Source organism: Prionailurus bengalensis, chromosome D1 (genome assembly GCF_016509475.1).
Source record: "Prionailurus bengalensis isolate Pbe53 chromosome D1, Fcat_Pben_1.1_paternal_pri, whole genome shotgun sequence".
NCBI classification, from domain to species: Eukaryota; Metazoa; Chordata; class Mammalia; order Carnivora; family Felidae; genus Prionailurus; species Prionailurus bengalensis.
In genome coordinates this window covers 14886255-14910227 of record NC_057346.1, presented here as the reverse complement: position 1 = coordinate 14910227, position 23973 = coordinate 14886255, and the positions used below count along the sequence as shown (strand labels likewise).

The 23973-nt window shown below is 43.5% G+C and overlaps 1 protein-coding gene across 7 annotated transcripts in view; it reads left to right on the top strand.

Moving 5' to 3' along the window:
• Window positions 1-2309: 2309 nt before the first annotated feature.
• The window catches only part of SIK3 (SIK family kinase 3), a 249807-nt gene continuing 228143 nt past the window's right edge, over window positions 2310-23973 (top strand). For all 7 annotated transcript variants that reach the window (XM_043579419.1, XM_043579418.1, XM_043579416.1 and 4 more), the window contains exon 1: window positions 2310-2600. In XM_043579419.1, coding sequence (XP_043435354.1) covers window positions 2328-2600 — 273 coding nt within the window. In that variant the 5' untranslated portion in view covers window positions 2310-2327. The remainder of the gene's footprint in view (window positions 2601-23973) is intronic.

Here is a 23973-nt window from a genome sequence, read left to right as displayed (position 1 = left end):
TCTGACAAGTTGTTATTATTGACTGTGATTTTCTCCCCAAACCTACCTCAGTCTTAGTACTCAACAAATCCTTATTAAATGCATATGTCTAAACAGTTTTCCTTGTTTCTGATGATTTTTGTTGTTCACTGCCCTCCCCAATTTTCCATGTCCTTCTCACCAAAGAGGATTCTTCAGGGAGCTTTCTAGCCGGGCTTTGTCCAAGTCTCAACAGGACACACACCATCTACTGGCTTCCATCCATATAGGCAGGGAGCATAAAAGATCTAACACACAGCATACGCATTATGGTCATTATTAGGGACAAGCACGATCTGCCTTTTTCTCTTCGGAAATTAGACCCGTGCTCCACTTGCTAGTTTTTCCTCAGAGGCTTCTGGCTTTTGACACCCTCCAGAGATCACCAGAAGTTGTGGTACTTGATATTACAATGATGTCTGTGAGTGGAGAAGAGGCTGTAAGGACACTAGTGAGCATGGTTTCGGTGCTGCTCCTGCAGCCTCCAGAATAAGAGCTCCTTTTCCCCTTGCCTTACCAGCTTGCTAAGGTTTCTGTTGCAACCCCCCCTCCCCAGAGAGATGGTGAAACTTCGACTCTGGGACTCAGCACTGAAGTTAACGTATAGCCCCTTATAGAGGCTGGTGAGTGAGGTCCTGAAGAGGTAAGAGAGGCTGGCCACGCTCCATCATTTATCTGCGATTGAATGAGCTCAACCCAGGAAAGGGCTTAACTAGGGCAAGAAACTGAGGACCACTGCATCCTTATCCTTATGTGCTAATCAAGGAACCAATTACTGTCAATGGTGTTGGCAATTTGGAACCAGGGAACTGGTGCAAGACCATTGTGGGATGACCTCTCTGTCCCATCCCATCCCAGCCATTACTCACGATCAGATGGGGAACCATAGTGCTAGTAAACATGTACTGGTCAGAGAGAGCAAATATGTGCTCTCCTCACACATTCAGGGTGCCCTGGGTGTCTGTGTTCAATACTGTACGTGCAGTGACCCGATGACACAGTTCTGCCACATAGAGAGACACAGAGGTGGCTAGATCAGGACGGCACTGAAGGAACACATTTAACTTTGGAGCGTTCAGTCTTGTCTTTTCCTCCCCTCCCCGCCCACCCCCCAAGCCTGCCAAAGACCGTCTTGTTTTCCATGGCCCAGAAGCCTATCCCTCCCATCCCCACCTAAAGCAGTTAAGTTAATCTACTTAATAAAAGCACTGGGACCAAGAAGGAAGGGAAACCTGGGAGCGAGTGAGGCACCTTGGAGGATGTGGAATGCCAGATAACAGAGGGAGGAAGAAAAACGAATATGAGATTTATTGCCGGAATTATAAATTTGATCACCCTTCATGTCCTTGGAGAGTCACTGGAAGGATGGAATTTTTATTTTACTATTTACTTATTTATTTTGCCCAACAGACGGTTTTGTCTTTACCCATGACGTGGCTCACTGGCCAACGTGCGCCTCTGCTCCATCAGGGTTATACAAGTGACAGAAATAGGACGCAGGCATCGGGACAGTCATCGAGCTGTAGAATTGTTCAGAGACGGGGTGGGAGGAAGGAAAATGACGTAGCTGCTCTGGCCCTCACCCACTCAGTGACCGGAATGCATGTTTGGGCTGGTCTCTCCACCCTTGAACACTCAAATCCTCGTTTCCCCATTCCCCTCTACTGGGTGACAATTAGACGAGGTGGGTTTCGTTGGCAGAAGGAATTTTCCTGAAGAATTCCCCTGCCTCGCTCCCAGCTTGGTTACAGTTTCTTCAGTGCTGTAGCTATTCCTGCCTTTGTGGCCTCCAGGGCTAAAGTGGGACAAGGCCGGTATTTTTGGTGATGAGGAAATATTTTGTTTTAAGGGACGCTGGGTGACTGCTGAACTGGGACAAAGGTCAGAGCAGGGGTCAGGTTAGCCGTTCCAGGGGCGACCGGGGGCTGGCCTCGGGCCCGGGCTCCCGAGCGCTGCGGCGGCGGCGGCGGCGGCGGCGGCGGCTAGGAACCGGCGGGCGCGCTCGCGGTGCCCACTGGCTCATCCCCGGAGGGGGGCACCCGGGAGCCGGCGCCAGAGGAGCGGGGCCCACGCGGGAAGGTCGAGCTCGCCGGTGAGGTCACGGTTGCCATGGCTGCGGGCGGTGACGCGCGTCGGCACGTGACGCGCGGTTGCCATGGCGCCGGGCCCCGGCGGCGCGGGCGCCCCGCCTCCCGGAGTGACGTCCGCCAGGCCCCCCCTCTTTTTCCCGCCCCCCTGCCCCCTCTCCCCCCGCCCCCCCCCTCCCCGCCGGCTCCCCGCGGGCCCGGGAGGTTTCACTGCACAACAAGATGGCGGCGGCGGCGGCGAGCGGAGCTGGCGGGGCTGCCGGGGCCGCAGCGGGGGGAGCCGGGCCGGCGGGCCGCCTGCTGCCTCCACCCGCCCCGGGGCCCCCGGCCGCCCCAGCTGCCGTGCCCCCGGCGGCTGGCCCGCCGCGTCCCCCAGCCCCGGCCTCCCGCGGGCCGGTGCCTGCCCGCATCGGCTACTACGAGATCGACCGCACCATCGGCAAGGGCAACTTCGCTGTGGTCAAGCGGGCCACGCACCTCGTCACCAAGGCCAAGGTAGTGGCGCGGCGGGAGCGGGCGGCTGCGGGGCTGCGCGGCCCGGGACCGTGGGTCCGAGAGTGGCGGGGGCAGGAGCGACCCCGCGACAGGGAGGCTCAGGGGTCGGCGCGGCGAGCGGGGCTCGGGGTGGTGGTGGGGAGCGTTGGGGATCGGGGAGACGGACGCGGAGGGGAGTGAGGAGGGGGCGAGCCGAGAGAGGGAAACTCCGCGGCCGAGGGGGTCGTGGGGCGGGGGGAGACTTGAGCGCGGAGACCCTGGGGACCGAGAAGCCGGGGATGGGGAGGGGGTGCCCGGGGCTTTGCGGAGGGTAGTGGAAGGGGCGATTGGAAGGAAGAGGTTTGGAACTCTCACGGAGCCAGAGACTGTGAGCTGAGACGACTCTGGAAGCAGCAATTAGGAAATCCTAAGGGAATGAGGGCGGGGGGGGGGGGGGATAGGAAATGTGGACAGGAGGATGGGGGGAAGACGAGGGTAAACTGGCAGCCGGGGGAGTTAGGAGGGGAACAAGGACATGGACTAGGGGTGTGTGGTGGGTGCAGGGTGCTGGGAGATACGAGGGACCTGAGACCTTATGACAGATGCCAATCGGCGTTTGATCGTCTGAGACTGATGGGTTGGTAGCAATGGGAGCCCGAGGACAGACCACATTATCCGAGGAGGCGATGAAGAAAATGGGGAAATAAGGAGGAAAAAAAATTACTTTGCTTTTCAGCAGGAAGGGGTTCAGGGAACAGAGGCCCAGGGCGCCCCAGGTTCATGGTTGGCACTAGGTAATCCGGGGTTAAACAATTTGGGAGAACTGGGTTGCTGGTTATTTTTAGTTGCTGGAGGGTCTGGAATCATGGGCTTATAATATAGAGCCCAGGGTGGGCTCTCAGTGGTGGGGGGGAAAGCCTGGTGGGCGACTGAGGAGGTGTATGAGAAACCCAGACCCTGGAGGATTCCACTGGGCCCTTTGGTTCTCAAGGGATTTGTGGAGCTGTAGTAATGAAATTGGCCAAGGTCAATTAGGAAGCCATACAAGTATACATACACAGTTTTACATAGAAGATTTTTTTTTTTTTTTTTTTTTTTTGAGGAAACGGGTAGCACTTTCTTTCCTGTAGCTTTCTTCATTGGAAATACTGGAATCGAAGTCATCAGGAGAAATCTTTGGGTTTTGATAGGACCCACAAAGCCCATTTGTACTCCCAGATTTCTTTCTTTGCTCAACCTCTCACTTGAATGAATACTTTCAGTGTAGTCATTCATTATATTTAAAACTGCACTTTGTGTTTCCCCTCAACCCCCGGCTAATGAAGAGCCCTTACAGCTGCTGCTGCTTCCTACCAAAGCCACATCAATTCCTCACCTTCTCAGCCTAGCCCCTGCTTATCATCACCTACGTTGTTGTTGCTTTTATGGCAATTGCTTGTTTTCAGAAGCCAGTAGCTCATCTAGGCCTTCTCTCCTGCTCACTTACACCCTGAAGTTCCTTTTTCCCTCCTTTCTGTCAAAGCCTGCAGGGGGCCTTTTTTTTTTTTTTTTTTTTTTTAAACCAGGGTGGCAGGGTAGGTGGCTGTGGAAAATTGATTGGTCAGTTTCACTTCCTCTGGGGGCCCCCTTCAGCTTTTTTGTCAGTTTTTATCAGAGGGCCTCAAGTCTGCAGGTCTGAGCTGAATGAGGTACCAAAGTCCAGGGTTCTCTGATGTCCCTGGCAGACCCTGAGGGGGACTAGACTCTGCCAAGCTTGGGTGCATCTCTGTCCAGCCCCCTTCCCCCCCAGGTGCTTACAGTTCTGTTGACTGTTGGCTAAGCCAAAGTTGTGTTTATAAACAGCCCTAGTCGTTCCAGAGCTTTGTTCCTTGTTTCAGGATTTCCTTTTTTGATTTTATTTTTCTCCCTTTCCCCTCTCTTCTCAGTAATCACATTGAGGTCCTGTGATTATTTTGCTCTGACCTCTAGGGGATGGACTCCATGAATTTAATTGGTTGCCTGGTTTATGGTATCTGTGATTTAAAGAATTTTGTGTCCTCCAGCCCTTGGATACACCAAAATATTGATAAAATAGTCTGCGACAGACAGGGTTGTATGTTTTTGTAAACGTAATTGCAAACAGTTGATTCTTGGCTTTATGTATAAAAGAGACGTTTCTGTCTTCAGTAGTCAGCAAAGCCAGTGGCTAATTATGGCTGATCTGCTCGCTTTCTAATTTTCCTGTGTGTGTGTGTTTCTTGGTTTTTCTCTGAGGCCTTGGTATCCTTTAGGACTGCAGCATCTTAAACGTTAGCTTGTTTATAAATGGGTGTCACTGTTTATGTTGGTTTTCATCTTTGATCATTTGTGGTATGCAGTTATGTAATTCCTATGTATGGAAATATTCGAAATCCTGAATGAGGCTGAATTGGCTTGGACAATGAGTTGCATGTGTGAGGGGACCACACCAGCACTCATTTGTGTTTCTGTAGCAGTGTGCAATTTCCTAGTTACAGTTACAAGCGCCCTATCTTTTGCTGCTTAAATTACTCTGACGAAGTGAGTGAAGCTTAATTCACAAGGAGTTGTCATGTGCTCTGGGTGAGCGATGAGCATATTTTGGCCTGCTCCATGGTTATCTGAATCCACTTTGGAAGGGATTCTTAAATGCTGACAGCTTAGATGTGCCTAACAGCTGTTGACATACAGTGCGATGGCCTAGCAAGGCCATGAATTGGTTATATAATGGCGAGGAAGGTGCCTAGGTACTGGTAAATGCAGGAGCTGCTGTTTCAGTAACTCAGAGAAACAGATTTTTCTCTCCCCGTGCACTGCAGCGTTTATCTTACTCCTGCAGTAAGGTCACTTGGAGCCCAAGAGAGCTATTTTTTTTTTTTTCATGTCTTTCTAGAATCTATAATTTTCTTCTTTCATCTTTTAGAGGTGCATGATTTTTTTTTTCTTCTTTCTCCTTTTCCCCCTGTAGGCCACTGGATGGTCTGGGTTTTACATAAAACCATCTTGAACAATTAGGCTCTGGTAATTCAGAAGGTATCTGTGTTGGTTGAAGGAGGGTAGGTCATACATGCTTTCTGAACTTCAGGGAAGTATTTATGATCTATTTTTTCTTCCACACACTGCCCATTCCAAGGACTAAGAGGCTAAAAAGTAAACTTCATTTATTGACTAAGCTGCCCTCCGCGCAACAATCAGTGGTAAAGCTGGCTCTTTCCCAGGTTCTGTTAACTCTCAACCCTCCTGGAGTAGGACCCCGGGCTGAATAAAATCAGTAGAGAAAAGGGGATCTTTTCCTGTTATGTTGTGGGTGACTTATGCAGCCCAGCAGTGGTGAGCTCAGACCGAGTACTGTTAGCACTGCGGTGCTTGGGGCATCACTGCGGTGCAGTTACCAGGAGAGAACGTTCATCTGTGACATACTTTGGTCAGCAGCTCACCCTGGCTGTCTTTGTCCTATCTTCTTTTTTGTTTTCTTTTGGAGAAAGAAAATTTTTTTTTTCTTTTGTTGAAGGCTTGGTCTGAGATTCTCTGGCTCTCTTGTTTTGGTAGGACACCGTAAAGTATTAAAGACATTAAAAAAAGATTCTCTGCTTCCAATTTGCTTATAGGCTGTTCCCGGTGCCTGATTATACCTTCACTCGTTGGATGAGTGGGGACAAAGAGTAGATCTGTGTTGTGTTTTAAAAATGTATACGTGACTATGAAAGTCATTGGTCAGATACTTACAAAATGTCCTTTCAGCAAATGTGTATCACTTGCTTGTTACTGGTTTGTAGTTAAGAGGTTGGGCTTTGGATAAGGCTTCCTGGGCTTGGATCCTCTTCTCCTTAGCATGATCTTGGGTAAATTGTTTAACCTCTCTGTGCTTGGATTTGCTCACCTGTAAAAATGAGATGATGGTAGCACGTGCCTCACAGGTTGGGGTTAAATTAGATAATATATGGGATGTGGAGATTAAATAAGATAATATATGGGATGCTATTGGAATATGCCTGGCACGCAGTAGGGATACGGGAACTATCATCGGCAGCTGTGGTAACAGATGCGTGGGGCATAGCCCCTCTTCTTCTGCCTTTTACCCATTTGGAACAGTTCATGAATGCACATGCCGTTCGTGCAGGTAGATGCCACCTTCATGATATGCTTTCAGGGCAAAACAGGTTGCTGTTATTTCAGATGCCACTTTGTGATACTGGGGTTGAGCTCCTGTGTACTGTGGGCTAATTTCATGAGATTGACATTTTAAAACACGATTTTCCATTAGTTTCCATTTTTTTAAACTAATCTCTATGCCCACTGTGGGGCTTGAACTCACAACCCCGAGATCAAGAGTCGCACACTCCACTGACTTGAGCCAGCCAAGCGCCCCTAAACTTTTTTTCTTTTAAAGCAATTGTGAGACTTGTCTGCCGAAAACTGACACTGGCTTTTGCTTTGGGCCGCCCCGGATTTTCAGTGTGTTTGTGTAACGACTCCTAGTTACATTGGTGATGGAACAGAGTTTCTTTGAGTATACTTTCCTCCCAGAGATTCACTTCAATTTGGTGGAGGATATGAAGAAGTGTTCCTGCAAGCTGAAGGACGCATTCGCATTTGGGTACAGAAGGTGCTACTTAGAAGACCAAGGTCAGGATTCTTCACTTTAGATATTACACAGAGAAAACATTTTGCCCCATGACCCCATTCCAAATGTTGAGCAGCCGTGACACATCTGTGTGCTGTGTGGTTTAGTGCAAACTCATTTCCATGAAAAGAGCAACTCAAGAGTGGGAAGTGGTATTATTTTCACTTCTAAGGAGGAGTGTAATGAAGCAGAGTAGATGATGCTTACACTCATTAGATGGCCGAAAGCAAGACTCATTGGTAAATAGAAAAGAGAATTGTATCAAAAAGGAAATGAAAGCAAGGTTGCATTAGATACCTTTGAGGAGGATAGTTCCATCTTTAGATAATCTAAAAATGACTATTGAAAGATGACTGACTTCATTTTGATGCAGTTGTGATGGGGTTACTGACTTTGCTGAAATTTTGTGAAGAGCTAAGATTGATTTGGACTGGTTTCTCCAGAGTCAAAATACCAGTATTCCACTTTCAACATCAAAGCTGTTTATTTTAACATTCTGACTTTGGTGCCAGCTCCCTAGAAAGTCATAGATCTGGCTCAAGCCAGAGGTGCCCAGACTAGTTATTTCTGTGCCAGAAGTGCTGTTTTCATTTTCCAAGCATCAATCTGGCGAATGTTTTCTAGTTCACGGCATAAGAGAGAACAAAATGGATGCTTTGAAGAGAAAAAGAAATGCTCTCTGCTCGCCAGAACCTCTATAATTCTAAAAAACGTCAAAAACATCTTTGCACAGGGATGGAGCCTTTGCCTTATCCATCCATTCACTTGACACATAATTGCTGAATCCAAATGTGGGGTCAGGTTCTATCCTAGGCTCTTGAGTACACCAATAACAAAAAAGGGAAAAAGCCCCTTGCCTTCTTGAAGCTTACTTTCTAATGCAAGGAAACAGACAAGAAAGATGGAAACACACAACTTCATACAGTGATGAATACAGTGAGGAAAATTGTGCTGCCTCAGGTGGAGTTCTCAAGGAAGGCCTTTCCAAGGTGATGATATTTGAGCTGACACCTGAATGACGAGAAAAAGCCAGCCTAGGAAGGTTTAGGAGACAGAATTTTCAGTGCAGAAGGAATGGCAAGGGCAACAGTCTTAGGATGGAAATGAACTTGGTTTATCCAAAGATTAGACCCAAGGTCGTGGTGACTAGAGCCTAGTGAACAAGGAGGAGGGTGGCTGTTTTATGGAATTGGGTATGAAATGGGATTGGCATCAGAGGATATCAAAGTAGAGCTCTGGTATCATCTGATTAATGATTTTAAAAATCCATGCTGGTTATTTTATGGTTAAGGGTAAAAATGCTTTTTCTAATGCATTTCTTCAGATGGGGGCAGCGTTCAGTTTTAACAGCTTACATTCTTTCACACCTATAAGAGAATGACATACATTTTGCATATAAAGTAAACATGAGCAGCCAATAATACTTGCTGATTTGGGGGGGGGGGTGGCACACATACAAAATCTTAGACATGTTTCAACTCTTTCTTTTCCAGAGTCTAGAAAGGTGGACAGCATGAAATTTAGAATCTGAGGCTTTTAGGGACTATTAACTGGTTCAGACCAATTATCTATTAGAATCTTGTCTTTCTGTGTTATCTTCTATCCCCCCACCGCACCATTTGCCCAGAATCTGACAGCTAGTTAATGGTGGAGTTGGAATTAGAATCCAGGCATCCCTATTCCTAGTTAACTCTACCCTGATTCACCCAATCATAGAAAACATTGTCTTTGCCCTCTTGATCTTTTATTAAGGGAATAAGATGTACCTACTAACTAAAGTCTAAGACATTTATCACTTCTAGTACAAAAAACTCCAAAATGAGATACCATGATAAGAGGAAAAATTTCCGAGTAGGGAGGAAGGGTAAGTATACCAACACTGTATTTCACCTGTCCTTTGGCATTATTTCGCTCTGTGACTTCTGCCATGCACCAGTAGTCCTCCATGGGACCGTTGCTTTGCCTTTGAATCCTACTGAGATACCACTTGGTGCCCCCTTGACTTGACTGAGGCATCAAAAAAGCCTTTCAGAAAAACCAAACCAAAACAAACCCCCCCCCCCCAAAAAAAAAAACCCTTTCCAAATACTAAGGAAGTAAAAAAGGAAAGCAGTGAACACAGAAAAGGCAATGACCATAAACACAGTCTGCCTTATATAGTTTTCTTTCACCACTATATCTAGCTTACTCTGAGGGAATATGAGTAATTATACTTCTGCTCTGTTGGTCTGGGCTGGTCTGGTCTGGTCTGTTTTTGAAAGTACCTTTCTGAGATGGACTCCTTCCTTACCAGATCACTACCAATTGCTAGGGCATGGCGCCATCCTTTAACTCAGTAAGAGAACTGGTCACCAAGATACATACCCTTGATGACACAGGTGAGGGCCAAGAGGACCAGTTATCTAGGGCTCCTCTTACGTGGTTCTACTCTCTGGTCCACAAGCTGCGCCTGTTCCCTAGGTGAATCACCTCAAGCATCAAATGAGTCCCTGACCCCTCTATTAGTGAGTACTTTGGTCCCTTTTGGCATAGAACAGTTACCCTGTCTCAGACCGATAACATCCAGAGAATGAAAATGATATACATCCTCATGCACTTTTGTCCTAATGTAATAAATAATTGCTAAATAACTGACCCAGGCGATGTCTTTGAGAAGCCTCAGCAGTCTTGGATGAATTAGCTGGAAAGGGCTTGTTTTGGATATGTTCAGAATAAAATTCCTTCAGCTACTACCAAACTGTTGGATGAGCTATGGTGAAATTACGTTTAGGAATATACTTCTGTTTATGAGGTGTGTGATCCATTGAAGACAAGAAGTCTCGGGGCGCCTGGGTGGCTCAGTCGGTTAAGCGTCCGACTTCGGCTCAGGTCATGATCTCACCGTCCGTGAGTTCGAGCCCTGCGTCGGGCTCTGTGCTGACAGCTCAGAGCCTGGAGCCTGTTTCAGATTCTGTGTCTCCCTCTCTCTGACCCTCCCCCGTTCATGCTCTGTCTCTCTCTGTCTCAAAAATAATAAATAAATGTTAAAAAAAAAATTAAAAAAAAAAAGACAAGAAGTCTCTGGCTGCTACGTATTTCATGTGAGAATTTGGTTTGTCAGAAAGGTAGGAATCAGATTATGAATACTCAGCTTCATTTCCTAGAAACTGAAAAGGAGGGAGAAATATACCCATTGCCTGTTTAAGCTTGTCCGTGTGGGCTGTGCTCACTCACTTGGATACTTTTGGTTCTTATCTTAAACTATATTTAGGTTCTGATTAGAAAGTTCTGAGAAATTTTCAAATTTCTGCTTAGTTTCAGCTCTAGTATTTCAGCTTTATTTGCCAGCAGTGTGCCTAACTTATTGCTCCCTACAGAAGAATTGGATGTGAAAATTGAGGTTAGCTAATCACATTTCTTTTTTTTTTTTTTTTTTTTTTTTTTTTTTTAGTTTATTTACTTTGAGAGAGAGCTGGACTGAACTGGGGAGGGGCAGAGAGAATGAGAGAGGGAGAGAGAGAAAATCCCATGCAGGGTTCAAACTCATGGACCTCGAGATCATGACCTGGGCCGAAATTAAGAGTCGGATGCTTAACTTACTGAGCCACCCAGGTGCCCCAGCTAATCACATTTGTTGAGACTGAATTTTTTTGGGAACAAATTTTTCCTTCCATCCATCCATCCTGTGAACTTTTGAAAAATTAATTGTCAAAAACCAGGAATGGATGATACATGGCACAAAATTCGAAAAGTACAAATTTATATATGATGAAGTCTGCCTGCCACCCCAGTACTCAGCCACACAATTTTTTAGTCTTGTTTCAGAAATCTTCATTAAGCACTTCTCTGTATCAGTCCAAATGCTGGATGCTGTTTGTGACATGCTCGAAATTTCTAAAAATAAATTTACTTAAAAAAAAAAAGAAAATATCTAACTTTTAATGCATGTTAGGAGGCACAGTGTGATCATGTAAGCTCACGAGGGAAGGGATTTTAATCTGTTTGTTGCTATATTTTCAGTGTCTGCTGCAATGCCCGTAAATACTCATTTAGTGAATGGGTATCAGAATTAAAAAAATGGAAGCTGAGTTTGTTTTATACTCATAACACTTTTTAGAGTACATCTTAGAATTTTACTACTGAAAGTTTCCATCTCCAGTTAAGATGTTAAAGGAAAGTAATTGTCTATTTTTTTTTTTCTTCTTCACAAATATCTGAGTAAGGAGATTTCACAAGCTTTCTGGGCAAGTAATTATTTTTGGCATATCTCAAACTTTCATTATTAGTATATCTAAAATCAATCCTGCAATTTAAGTTCCAGTCCCTTCCTTTAAAGGGAACGTTCTTGGGGCGCCTGGGTGGCGCAGTCGGTTAAGCGTCCGACTTCAGCCAGGTCACGATCTCGCGGTCCGTGAGTTCGAGCCCCGCATCGGGCACTGGGCTCTGGGCTGATGGCTCAGAGCCTGGAGCCTGTTTCCGATTCTGTGTCTCCCTCTCTCTCTGCCCCTCCCCGTTCATGCTCTGTCTCTCCCTGTCCCAAAAATAAATAAACATTAAAAAAATAAAAATAAAATAAAATAAAATGTTTCCAGGGCCCAGTTTCAAAACTTCAGATTCACTGTGTCTTGAGTGGGCCTGGGGCATCTACATTTTTAATGTAGCCCCCAGGAAGTCCTGATGTTCTGCTGGGTTGCAAACCAGTGGCCCAGGTTTTAGGGTGGGTAAAGCTGGACTCTAGAGGCCAAGCACGGGTGGGGCACCCAGGCCCTCCCCACCCCGCCGGCCTCATGATTTTGCCTCCCCCCTCAGTGACTCTGATGGTCAGCGTGAAGCTACAGGTGGACAACGGCATCATCCTCGGGCGGATCCAGCTCCCCAGGCCCGGGATCGCCCCTACAGGCGATAAAGGGAACGTTCTTTTATATGCAGGCTCCCAATGGGTTATTTCCTTGAGAAGGCTCCATGGTAGTACATTCAGTGCAGTATAGTCAGCCAGGGCCTTGTTTTCTCTCTTCTGCCTCAGAGCAGACTCACCAAACTGTCTTGGGCTGTTAGCACTTTCTGACATAACTTTCAAGTATTTGTTGTTGTTGTTGTTGTTTTTATCCTAAGTGATCTGATTGAAAAACAAAACAAAACTTTTCTGTCACTGGCTTTTAACTTGAATGGGTTACTTTTAATGGCCCTTTCCTTTCATGGACTAATTCAACTGGTATTTGTTGTGTCACCTGTATGCAGAAAGTAGCAGCTCCCGGTACTGGAAGACAGGAGGATAAATTTTATTCTGGTCAGGGTAGACTGTAGGTGAGGTTAAAGGAGCAATTCAATGCTTACAGCCTAAACCTGACAGGGGAGGAAGAGGTGTTAAGCATAGATTCTCTTACTGCAGCCCAATTGCTTATTATTATTACTGGGCTTTCTTCTATCACTTTGCCCTGTTCCCCCCCCCCCCATTATAAAAGTAATTTGTATCCATGGAAGACATCATTTGGGGGGAAAACTCAGGAAATTATAAAGAAGCAAAGGGAAAAAGATCACCCTAATCCTGTCACCTAGAGGCAGTAGTCATTAATATTTTAAGATATGTAATTGGGATCATATTGCTGTACTATTTTATTCCTTTTCTCATCATTAGAAACTATAAACATCAATTTTAATGCGTGTATACTTCTCCATTATCAGACTACTGTCATTTTTTGAAAATTTTTTCATAATTGACGGTCCTTCCCAGTTTTTCGCTACCAAATTTGCTGTGATGCCCATTTTTGCCCACGAGTCTGATGCATTTCACATTTTTTGCTCAGGATACATTGTTGGAAGTGAAATGACTGGGTCAGAGGATACACATGTTTTCAAGACGCTTGATACCTGTGTTGCCACATTGCTTTCTCGAAAGGTTGTGCCAGGCTTAGCCTCCCCAGCATGTATGAGGAGGCCTTCTTTCTTTATCTTGTTTTTAATGTTTATTTACTTATTATGAGAGAGAGAGTGCAAGTGGGGGAGGGACAGAGAGAGGGAGAGAGAGAATTCCAAGCAGGCTCTAAACTGGTGTGGAGCCCACCGTGGGGCTCAATCCCACAAGCTGTGAGATCGTGACCTGAGCCGAAATCAAGAGTCGGACGCTTAACCGACTGAGCCACCCAGGGGCCTCTGTAATTTTAGTATTTTAATTTAAGATATACATAGACATTCACTAATCTTTTTAAAAGTGTTTATTCTGGAAAATTTCAAGCATAAACAAAAGTCGGGAGACTAGTATAATGACCCCCCCGTGGACTCATCACCCAGCTTATGCTGTTGCCACCTCATGGCCAGTCTTTCATCTGTACCCCTTCCCAATTCTTTCCAGTTTATTTTGAAACAAATTATAGAATCCTATAATTTTATCTGTAAATATTGGCATGTATCTGTAAATGAGGATTCTTTTTCAAAAAATACAACCTCAAGACCATTATCCTCCCCAAAACAACAGTAATTCCTTGGTGTCGTTAAATATCAAGTTAGTGTTAAGATTTCCCTGATTGTCACATATACACATTTTTTTTCTTTTTTTTTAACCAGTTATTTGTTTGAATCAGGGTCTCCGTGAGGTCCACACATTGTAGTTGATGTCCCTTAAGTTTTTGTTTTTGTTTTTAATTTGTTTGTTTTACTCTATAGGTTTCCTCTCCTTCTCTTTCTCTTCGCAATTTAAGAAACACATTCACTAGCTAATCTTTTGATGTAGGGCCAAGGCCTTTCTTGGTGTATTGATGTCTTGATTGGAGTTCCTTCATCTTGTTTGCATTAAACATACCCAGAGTTTATCATCTTTGATTTCCAGTTTGTTTTGCTTTTTTAAAGCAGAGCATGAATTTAAAGGCATTTGTGAAGCAGTATGAGCACAGGATCCCTCTTGAGTTTTATGATTCCCTCCCCCCGCCAGTCTTTTACATCTGTTTCATCTACATCTAATTTGGCTTTACCAAGTCTCTTTAAGCATTCAACTTAGTTTTCATGGAAACATGCCTTTCTTTCCTCCCTGATTTCACATGACTAGTAACAAGAGCACCTGGTATAAATAGGTTTGGGGGAAGAAACAACTCTTGGTAAGTAAGCACGCATCTCCATGGGTGGAAGCAGAAAGATGGAGAGGTAGAGTGGCTATTCATTGGGGCCAGTTTGCATGCTGGGGTACCAGTGGCTTCCCAGAGTGAAGGGGAAGCATTGGTTATTGGGGCAGGTTGGTTGAGTGGAGGCGGGTTAAGAGAGCTTCTGCGCTAACATAAAATTATAAATAAGGGGAGGTTGTTAGCAATTTGGGGACAAGACATTTTATAGAATCTTTTATTTTAAGCGTATACTTCAGGGTGGTATTTTTGTCCACTTCTGTTAGAGTTTGCGTGAACTGAATTGAATTTGATCATGGGCCAGCGATGTTAAAATTTTGGTGAGGAAACAGCCAGACTCCCCAGTTTAAAAGGTTTATATGTGTTCACTGCCAGTGTAGTGTTCCATGGAACAAGTTGACATTTTCATGTAGTAAGTTGTTTTCTGTTCCTGGCAAAAGAAATCTTGGTTCATATGCCACAAGAAGCAGAATTGTTTTTATTGTGAAAGGCAGGAGCAGAGATGTGTGTTTCTTATTTGGATTAGATGGGCACCTGCAGGATTTCTTCTTTCTTTCTGCTTCCTGCCTCCTGTTGTCCTTCCTTCTGTCAAAATGTTCATTAGAATGTTGCATAAAGCAGCGTTCGGACAATAGATGAGTTTTTTTTAGTAGCTCGTTTTTCCAAATCCTCACAATAATGTTTTTAGTGATTGCATGTTCTTGGCTTACTTTCCATTTCTACATCAACAGTGATATTGTTATTCTAGTCAAATGGGACAGTTGTATTCCAGCAATGATCTCTGTGTGTAAGTCAGCCGCAGAGACACCGCGTTCATATATGAGACCTAAATATTTTATCTGTATAGAGTAGTTCTGGTACATAATCGAATTTGAGCGTGGTTCTTTCGGATCTCCTTAAAGGGTTTTACATCCCTTGAGAATAAAATAACTAGTTTGAAGCATGTCGCTTGTTGGCCCCTTGGACACATGCAGAAGGGTGGCCAGTGGTTTCAGCCTGCTGCCTCTTCTGATCTCATTTTTCTTCCTCCTTTTCAGTCAGCAGCTGCATCCAGTGCCCTGATCTAATTGAGCTCTTAGTAAAAGGGATACTGTTATACTGAGTCACAACGTCTTATATCGGGGGGGGGGGGGGGGGTAGTTGTTTTTTTTTTTTTTTACGTCAGGACTCCATCTTGGAGTTACATTAAATTTTAAAACCATATTTCAGTTGTGTTACCTAAATTTCTCTTCCTTTTCTTATGCTAGTACTTGTGTTTTCTGCTTTTTCAGCTCTTTGGGGAACCTTATTGGCCCATCAAAATTGCCTGAGGCAGTCTTTAGCAATGAATTGAGCATTAGTGTGGAAGTCCAGGCACATGTTGGCAGATTTAATTTTTAATAGCTAGCAATTTTCTTTGGCCAAATCACGTAACCTCATGGAGCTTCCAGTTTTGTTTTGTTTTTTTTTTTGTATATATATATTTTAAGAGCTTTACTGAGATATAATTCACATGCTATACAATTCACTCAATTCAGTGTTTTTAGTATACTCACAGAGTTGTGCAGCCATCAGCACAATTTTAGAATGTTTTCAATCCCCTTAAAAAAAATGGCATATACCAGTTAGCAGTCATTACCCGTTTCCTCAGCCCTAAGCAACCACCAATCAGTTTTCTAGATTTGTCTCTTCTGGACATTTCATAGAAATAGAATCATACAAAATACGGCCTTTTGTGTCTGGCTTCTTTCACTTAGCATAGTGTCTTCAAGGTTCATATATGTGCTAGCAGAGATGAATGTCAGAATTCAGAATTTCATTACTTTTTATGGCCAAATAATATTTTTCTGCATGGCTAGACTGCTCTTGGTTTATCCGTTCGTGAACTGATGGGCATTTGCATTGTTTCTACTCTTTGCCTGTTGTGAGCAACGCCGTTATGAACACTCACATACAAGTTTTCGTGTGGACAAATGTTTTTATTTCTCCCCGGTGTATATACTCAAGAGTGAAATTGCCCGATCATGTAGCTCCATCTGCAACTTTTTGAGGAATTGCCAAACTGTTTTCCCAAATGGCTGTTCCCATTTTACATTCCCACCAGCAATCAGTGAGGGTTGCAGCTTTTCTGCATCCTCACCAGAACTTTTAATCCGGCCATCCTAGTGGATATGAAGTGGTATTTCATTGTGGTTTGGATTTGCATTTTCCTAATGACTGTTGGTGTTGAGCATCTCTTCATGCACTGATTGCCGATTTGTAGATCTTTGGAGACGTGTCTATTTAGATTTTTGCCTGTATTTTTGTTGGGTTATCTGTCTTTTTGTTGTTGAGTTGTAAGAATTCTTTACGTATTCCGGATACAAGTTCTTTATCAGATGATTTACAAATGTTTTCTCCCGTTTTTTGGGTTGTCTATTCACTTCCTTGATGGTTTTGTTAGTAGCACAGAAGTTTTTAATTTTGATGCGCTTGTTTCTTTCTTTTTTAATTTTTAAAAATGTTTTTATTTATTTTTGAGAGACAGAGAGAGAGAGTGAGCATGGGGGAGGAGCAGAGAGAGATGGAGACATGGAATCCAAAGCAGGGTCCAAGCTCTGAGCTGTCAGCACAGAGCCTGACACGTGGCTCGAACTCATGAACCATGAGATCATGACCTGAGCTGAAATCGGACACTGAACTGACTGAGCCACCCAGGCGCCCCTGATGTACTTGTTTCTTAATTTGTAAGGTTATTCTAACTCTGAAATTATATGCTCTGTTGTGAATATTTTCTTCTATTTTTTCTCATTCTCTTCCTTTCTCCTACTTTCAAGTAGTTCTCCCTTTCCCAGGACATTTTGTAGCCTCAAAGACTGTTTAAAAACATCCGTGTATCTATCTGATACATGTGTCTTATGAAATAATCAAATTTTACAAGTATATGACATAGGAAGTAGTAGTTCCCTTTCTCCAGAGAAAATAGAGAGAGAGAGAGAGAGAGAGAGAGAGAGCAAGCAGTGGAAAGGGTCAGAGGGACAGAGGGGGAAAGAGAGAATCTTAAACAGGCTCCATGCCTACCTAGCGTGGAGCCTGATGTGGAGCTCGATCCCAAGACCCTGGGATCATGACCTGAGCTGGAATCAAGAGTCAGATGCTCAACTGACTGGGCCACCCATTGTTAACATTTTATAACCAGATTTTCCTATTCACGTGTTAACATTTTATGTTTTTTTTTTTTTTATTAAAAAGGGATCATACCACACATCCAGTTTGTTATTTATTTTTTAATTTGAATAATATATCTCTGATATTCTCCCATGTTAGTACATTTTGCTCTAGTTTCAATCTTTTTAATGGCTGCCGAGTATTCCATTTTATGGATACACTACAATTTATTTAAGTTATACTGTATTGATAGATTTAATGTTGTTCCCAGCTTTTATTATTTTTTATTACAAATTATATCTGTTAGCCTCTCTGCACATGTATATTTGCACACTTATGCTAGTGTTTCTATTTCATTTATTGCTTTGCATAATTTAATACTCAAAAGACTCAGACTTAATTTTTAAAAATAAAAATGTTAAATGCATTTTTATCGGGTCCAGCTTAGAGTAGAGGTCCCAAAAGTTATGTTTTCTTTTCCATTTTGATACATACGGTGCTAGGATCTCCTTTTGAAACTAGGTTCTTCATTCTCGCAGTAATTTAATACAGTAATTCACTAGAAGAGGGATGCCTGCTTCGAAGTATGAATGCTTCAGGTTTTAAACGTTGCCAAACTGCCCTCCAAGAAAGGCCAAGCTAATTCACTGCACTCAAGAGTGTACCACAGTGCTCTCTCTGTTCTCTTTAACATTGGCAACCAGCCACCTTTTTAGAGAGCCAATCTGACAGGTAAAAAAATATTATTTTAGTTTATACTTATTTTTTAGCAAATTATTTAATTTGCTGCTTGGCCATTTGTATTTTCTTATTGGAATTGTTTGTGTCCTTTGTCTACTTTTCTTTTCTTTTTTAAATGTTTATTTACTTTTGAGAGAGAGAGGGAGACTGAGAATCTGAAGCGGCCCGAGGCTTAAGCCTGAGGTGGGGCTTGAACTCATGATCCCTCAAACTCACAATCTGTGAGATCATGACCTGAACTGAAGTTGGTGCTTCACTGACTGAGCCACCTAGTTGCCCCTTTTGCCTACTTTTCTATGGGGCTTTATGGCCTTTCCTCAGTATTGTGCAATAGCTTTTTGAATATTAGGGAAATTAGTTATCTCTTAAAATTTTACAGATTATGTTTTTGGGTTTGTCATTTGAAATTATGTGTGTAGTCAGGTTTTCCTGTTTTTTTGCTTTACGGCTTCTCATACAGTTTCCATTCTCATTCTAATGAAAAAAATTTTTTTTACCCATTTTTTCATCGAGTACTTTGGTGGCTTTATTTATTTATTTTTTTAATTTTAATTTTAATTTTTTTCAATATATGAAATTTATTGTCAAATTGGTTTCCATACAACACCCAGTGCTCATCCCAAAAGGTGCCCTCCTCGATACCCATCACCCACCCTCCCCTCCCTCCCACCCCCCATCAACCCTCAGTTTGTTCTCAGGATGGCTTTATTTTTAAATTTAGATCTTTGCTTAACGTGGAATGTATTTTGGTGTGAACCGAATGAGAAGGGATCCGGGAATTTGCTGGAGTTGTGATTTTACATTTATTTTTGTGGTTATTAATAGCTTTCTTCTCTTGCTGGACTGTAAGCTCCTTGAGGGCAATGATTGTATAGTTTTTTTCTCCTCCCTTGTTCTTATTTTCAGTGTTGAGCACAGTGCCTGCCTCATGCCAGGCCTTCCATTTACTGAATGAATGAACCTTTTTCTCCAGATACCTAGCTTATTGTCTCATCACAGTTTCTTGAGTAATTATTTCTTTCCTGATGTCTTTCCTTTATCTATAAAATCTCCACATGCTGGTTATGTTTCTAAGCTCTTTTATTTTTTTATTTTTGATTTTTAAGTTCTTTACTTATTTATAGAGAGAGTGTGCATGTGCGGGGGCAGGGCAGAGAGAGAAGGAGAGAGAGAGAACACCAAGCAGGCTCCGTACTGTCAGCATGGACCCCGACACGGGGCTCGATCCCATGAACCGTGAGAATCATGATCTGAGCTGAAATCAAGAATCAGATACCCAACCAGCTGAGCCACCCAGGCACCCCTTTAAGCCTCGTTTAAGTCTTTACTTGCTTTGATACCGGGTGGCTTTAATTATTATAGCTTTATACGACTTAAAGGGTATTTGGAAGGGCAGGCTCAAATATTCTTAAATATACCAGTTTGGGAAGCACCATAATCTCCGTTGCTAGCCCTTAGAAAACATTCACTTAAATTACTGATTTAAATGTTCCATCGCTTCCAAGAGGCAGCCTGCAAAGTAGAATTGGTTTGGGGGTGTTACTTATTGGAGTTTTTCTAGGATATGACATCTTTAGCTCTTCTGACTTGACATCCTAAGTGCTTTTTAAAAACTCATTTTATAATCTTGGGTATCTCTAAAAAAAAAAATAACATTTTTCTCACAATCTTTTAATGCAGAATATACAGGGAGAGGGTAGGTGGCAGAAAAGGCATCAAGAAATTGCGTTGGCACCCAGCTGACAGCAAAGCAGATAGTGGAAAAATTATTACTTACAAGTGGTGTTCAGAATTCAGTTCAGTGACCTTGGTTTTCTCACCTCGTGTACGACGCATGTCTTTCCTGTGGCATGCAATATTAGATCAATTCATTGCATATGACTTGGGTGAAGTTCAGGTAACACTGCTCACGAGCCACTTTCTGTTTCTTTGGTGACTCTCCTTTTTTCTGTAAAACATTAGAAATTCTTACAGTCTGAAGTAGAATATTCTCTTGGGATTTTCTGTCCCGTCGTCCTTATGTAGGAGCCAACATGAGGGTCTTCTGAGTATTACAGAAGTTTAATGTCTGGGGAGTGGAGCTAATGGAACAGAGCGTACCTATTGCAAAAGAATCCTTGCTTACTTTTCTGTTGGAACATTATTCTAGAGCGCTTTGACAAAACTCTTGATTCTAAATAATTGCTAATTTACAAGTGTATTTTAGGCAATTACCCATATTCTTTGAAAAATAAAATAGTGGTTTTGTTACGCTTAGCCTTTTCCTTAATAAGCCTAACCATGGATTCTAGAAGTATTAAAGCAGAAAAATAAAGTAGGTTTGTTTGGGACCCTTAGTCTCCACCCTAGAATTAAACACCACTGAAAATAACCCTGGAATGAAGGGTTTTTGTGTGGCAGGACTAGTTGACTTACACAATTCTTCCTTTTGCGAGTTTCTGTTGGTGGAAAATGGGCTTACTTTTCTTTTAGTTGTATTCCTGACTTTTCTCAATGCCAGTCTTAACTGCGAGATTTTTAGGCAGTTAACTGTTCCAGCACACCAGTGAGCAGCTTGTTAGTAGATGTTATCTCAGGTTGATTAGGTACTCTTGAGATTTACTGTGCTTGCAAAACACCTGTCTGTGTTTGAGCTTTGCTAGGTTGTTGGCTTTTGTGTTTGACTGAAGATTTGCTCCAAAGAAAGCAAATAGCTGTTGGAAAAAGGGAGAAGGGAAAAGGAGTCAGCAATTTTCTATATGCTTTCATTGAAGAGATTTCCCAGTGAGAAAGCTCTTGTAGGCTTGACCTTTTTGCGCTGAAGTAACCCGGCATTTCATTATGTATTCCGTTGAGGTTTTGGAGCTCTGTGCCAGAAAGTGCAAACCAAGGTTGGATGTGAAAGGAATATTCAGAGGGTGAAGCTCATAGTCAACAAAGTGCTATTTCATAGGCCAGGTCCAAAAATAACCTGCTTGCCATAGGAGAGCAGCACGGAGGTGGTGCTTTTGCTGTTCTGAGCAGTGTTTTAGGTCCAGTTATGTCATCCCAGCACCATTCAAGTCAGGTTTAAGGCCATACCATTTAAGACTTAGGTTTGGGAGAATGTTCTCGGTCACTCTTACCCCATGGAAGAGTTATTTTGCAAGGTTTAGAAGGAGTGCTTTTCTGCCACATTGGAAGATATTAACATGATTTACTCTTCTCTAAGTAGGGGGATGGTCTACATCATAGCCTTCTAATCGTTGAGACTCAGATTAATGGTTTGTGTGGATCCTGTGGTCGGTCTGGAGTAAGTAAGAGACAGAATTTAGTCTTTGGTTCAGAAAAGCTAGCATCGGAATGGATCCCTGACCGACCCTGAAGGTTAGGAAATGTTACCGTCCTTCTGGGGGCTTGCAGTAGGACTCTAAAGACAGTAAGTTTTTGGAATTTATAAATAATTTTGAGTGTGGAAATGCACAGCACACAGACTTAAAATAAGCAGGTCAGGAAGTTTGATGAGAAGGAATAAATGAACTCTAGTCACTTGATGGAATGAGACTGTGGAAGAGAACAGTTTGTTAGGTGGTGGTAATTGTGAAGTTGAGGCTGACCCCGGAAATGAGTTGTCAGGTGTGCTGTCACCCTCATTAATGGTTCATATTATTGCTCAGGTTTATAGTTGTGTGAAGAGATGACTTTCCAACCCCATCCGGGGCACTAGAGGTTCAAAAATTTAAAAGCTACAGAAGAGTGAAATACAGAGAAAAGTTTCCTGCCCACACATACCCTATAACCATCCAGACCCCTTTCCCATAGGCAGTTGGTGTTATCAGTGTCTTACGCATCCTGAGATATTTTATGTGTATACAAGTAAATGTGTATCTCTATTTACTGTACCCCTCTTTAAAAACAAATTGTAGTGAATTCCACACACTAGCCTGTGTCTTTTTTCACTACTGTATCTTGAGCGTTGTTACACGTAACTATATGAGGAGCTTTCTAATTAAAAAGAAATGCTTTACAGTATTCCCGTGAAAGAATGTATCTTTTTTGTTTTTAAGTTGGTCTCCTTGTGGATGACTGGTTTGTTTTTTTTTTTTTTTTTTGAATCTTGGTAATGTAAATAATACTTGAGGGGTGCCTGGGTGGCTCAATCGGTTAAGCATCCAACTCTTGATTTCAGCTCAGGTGGTGATCCTAGGATTGTGGGACCGAGCCCTGCATTGGGCTCCATGGTAAATGTAAAGCCTGCTTGAGATTCATTCTTCCTCTCCCTGCCCCTCCCCTCCCCCTGCCCCTCCCCTCCCCCTGCCCCTCCCCTCCCCCTGCCCCTCCCCTCCCCCCTCCCTCTTCCTTTTCTTCTCCCTCTCCCCCTCTCCCCCATTCATTTGCTCCTGTCTCTCTGTCTCTCTCTTCCTCAAAACAACCCCCCAAAATTAGTGGTTTTAAAGAAATATGTTAGGGTTTTATATTCAAAAGTAAATGTTTTAAGTCATAGTAGAAACTTGTTATAGTTATAATAGTATCTCAGATCTGTATAACGTGTTTACAGATGTCATATTTGAGTCTTAACGCAATCCTGTGAGGTAAGGCCACGATTTTATCCACGAGGAAGGGGCGCCTGGGTGGCTCAGTCGGTTGGGTGGCCGACTTCAGCTCAGGTGATGATCTCATGGTCTGTGAGTTCGAGCCCCATGGTGGGCTCTGTGCTGACAGCTCAGAGCCTGGAGTCTGTTTCAGATTCTGTGTCTCCCTCTCTCTGACCCTCCCCCGTTCATGCTCTGTCTCTCTCTTCTCAAAAATAAATAAACGGGGGCGCCTGGGTGGCGCAGTCGGTTAAGCGTCCGACTTCAGCCAGGTCACGATCTCGCGGCCCGTGAGTTCGAGCCCCGCGTCAGGCTCTGGGCTGATGGCTCAGAGCCTGGAGCCTGTTTCCGATTCTGTGTCTCCCTCTCTCTGCCCCTCCCCCGTTCATGCTCTGTCTCTCTCTGTCCCAAAAGTAAATAAATGTTGAAAAAAAAATTAAAAAAAAAAAATAAACGTTAAAAAATAAAATTTATCCATGAGGAAGTAGATATCCCTTCCGAACAGTTTTGAGCGGCAGAGGTAGCGGTCGAAGAACCAAGGTCTTCGAACTCCCATTGGTACCTTGTCACTTTACCCAAAATGGGGATGTTCCGGTGGGGATGTAGGGAAGTGGTGGCAGGAGAATAATACGAAATAAACCTGGATGAGGCAAGCTTGAGAGAGAGAGAGAGAGAGATGGAGAGAGGAAGAGAGAGAGATGGAGATGTATCTGTCATTCTAAAATCAGGATCCCGTTTGCCAGGGCAGAGAGGAGCTGGGTCCGCCTCTGACAGAGACATAAAGGCGTTTAGGCACTGGCGGAACATCACGGGTTGACTGCCATCTTGGAGTGTGTTAGGAAGGTCAGCCGAAGTATGGTGGTTCTTGAGAAACTGGAGGCTTTCGGAGTTCCCTAGGATAGACTGGGGAAAAAACATTGTTCAGTATCTGTTAAGGGAGTGCATTTGGGGTAGGTCATAAAACAGAAATAGGTGATAATGAAAACAGAGGATTTTCTCCAGACCTTAGAGTCAGGGAGGGGATGATAGTATGCTAATGGCAAGGAGATGGCTGTAAATGTTAGTCGTTTTTGGCCTCAAGACTGAGTACTGGGAGAGGGCCTTCTTCCAGAGATTAGATGAAAATACAGGAGGGCAGCTTAAGTCAGCCCACAACTGGACTAGAGAGAGTGAGAATCATGGAGGACAAAATCAGCATGATATATGTTATTATTGTATAGTTAATAGTATTTGGAAATGTGAGCGTAGGCCTGGGTATCAGCCTCCCG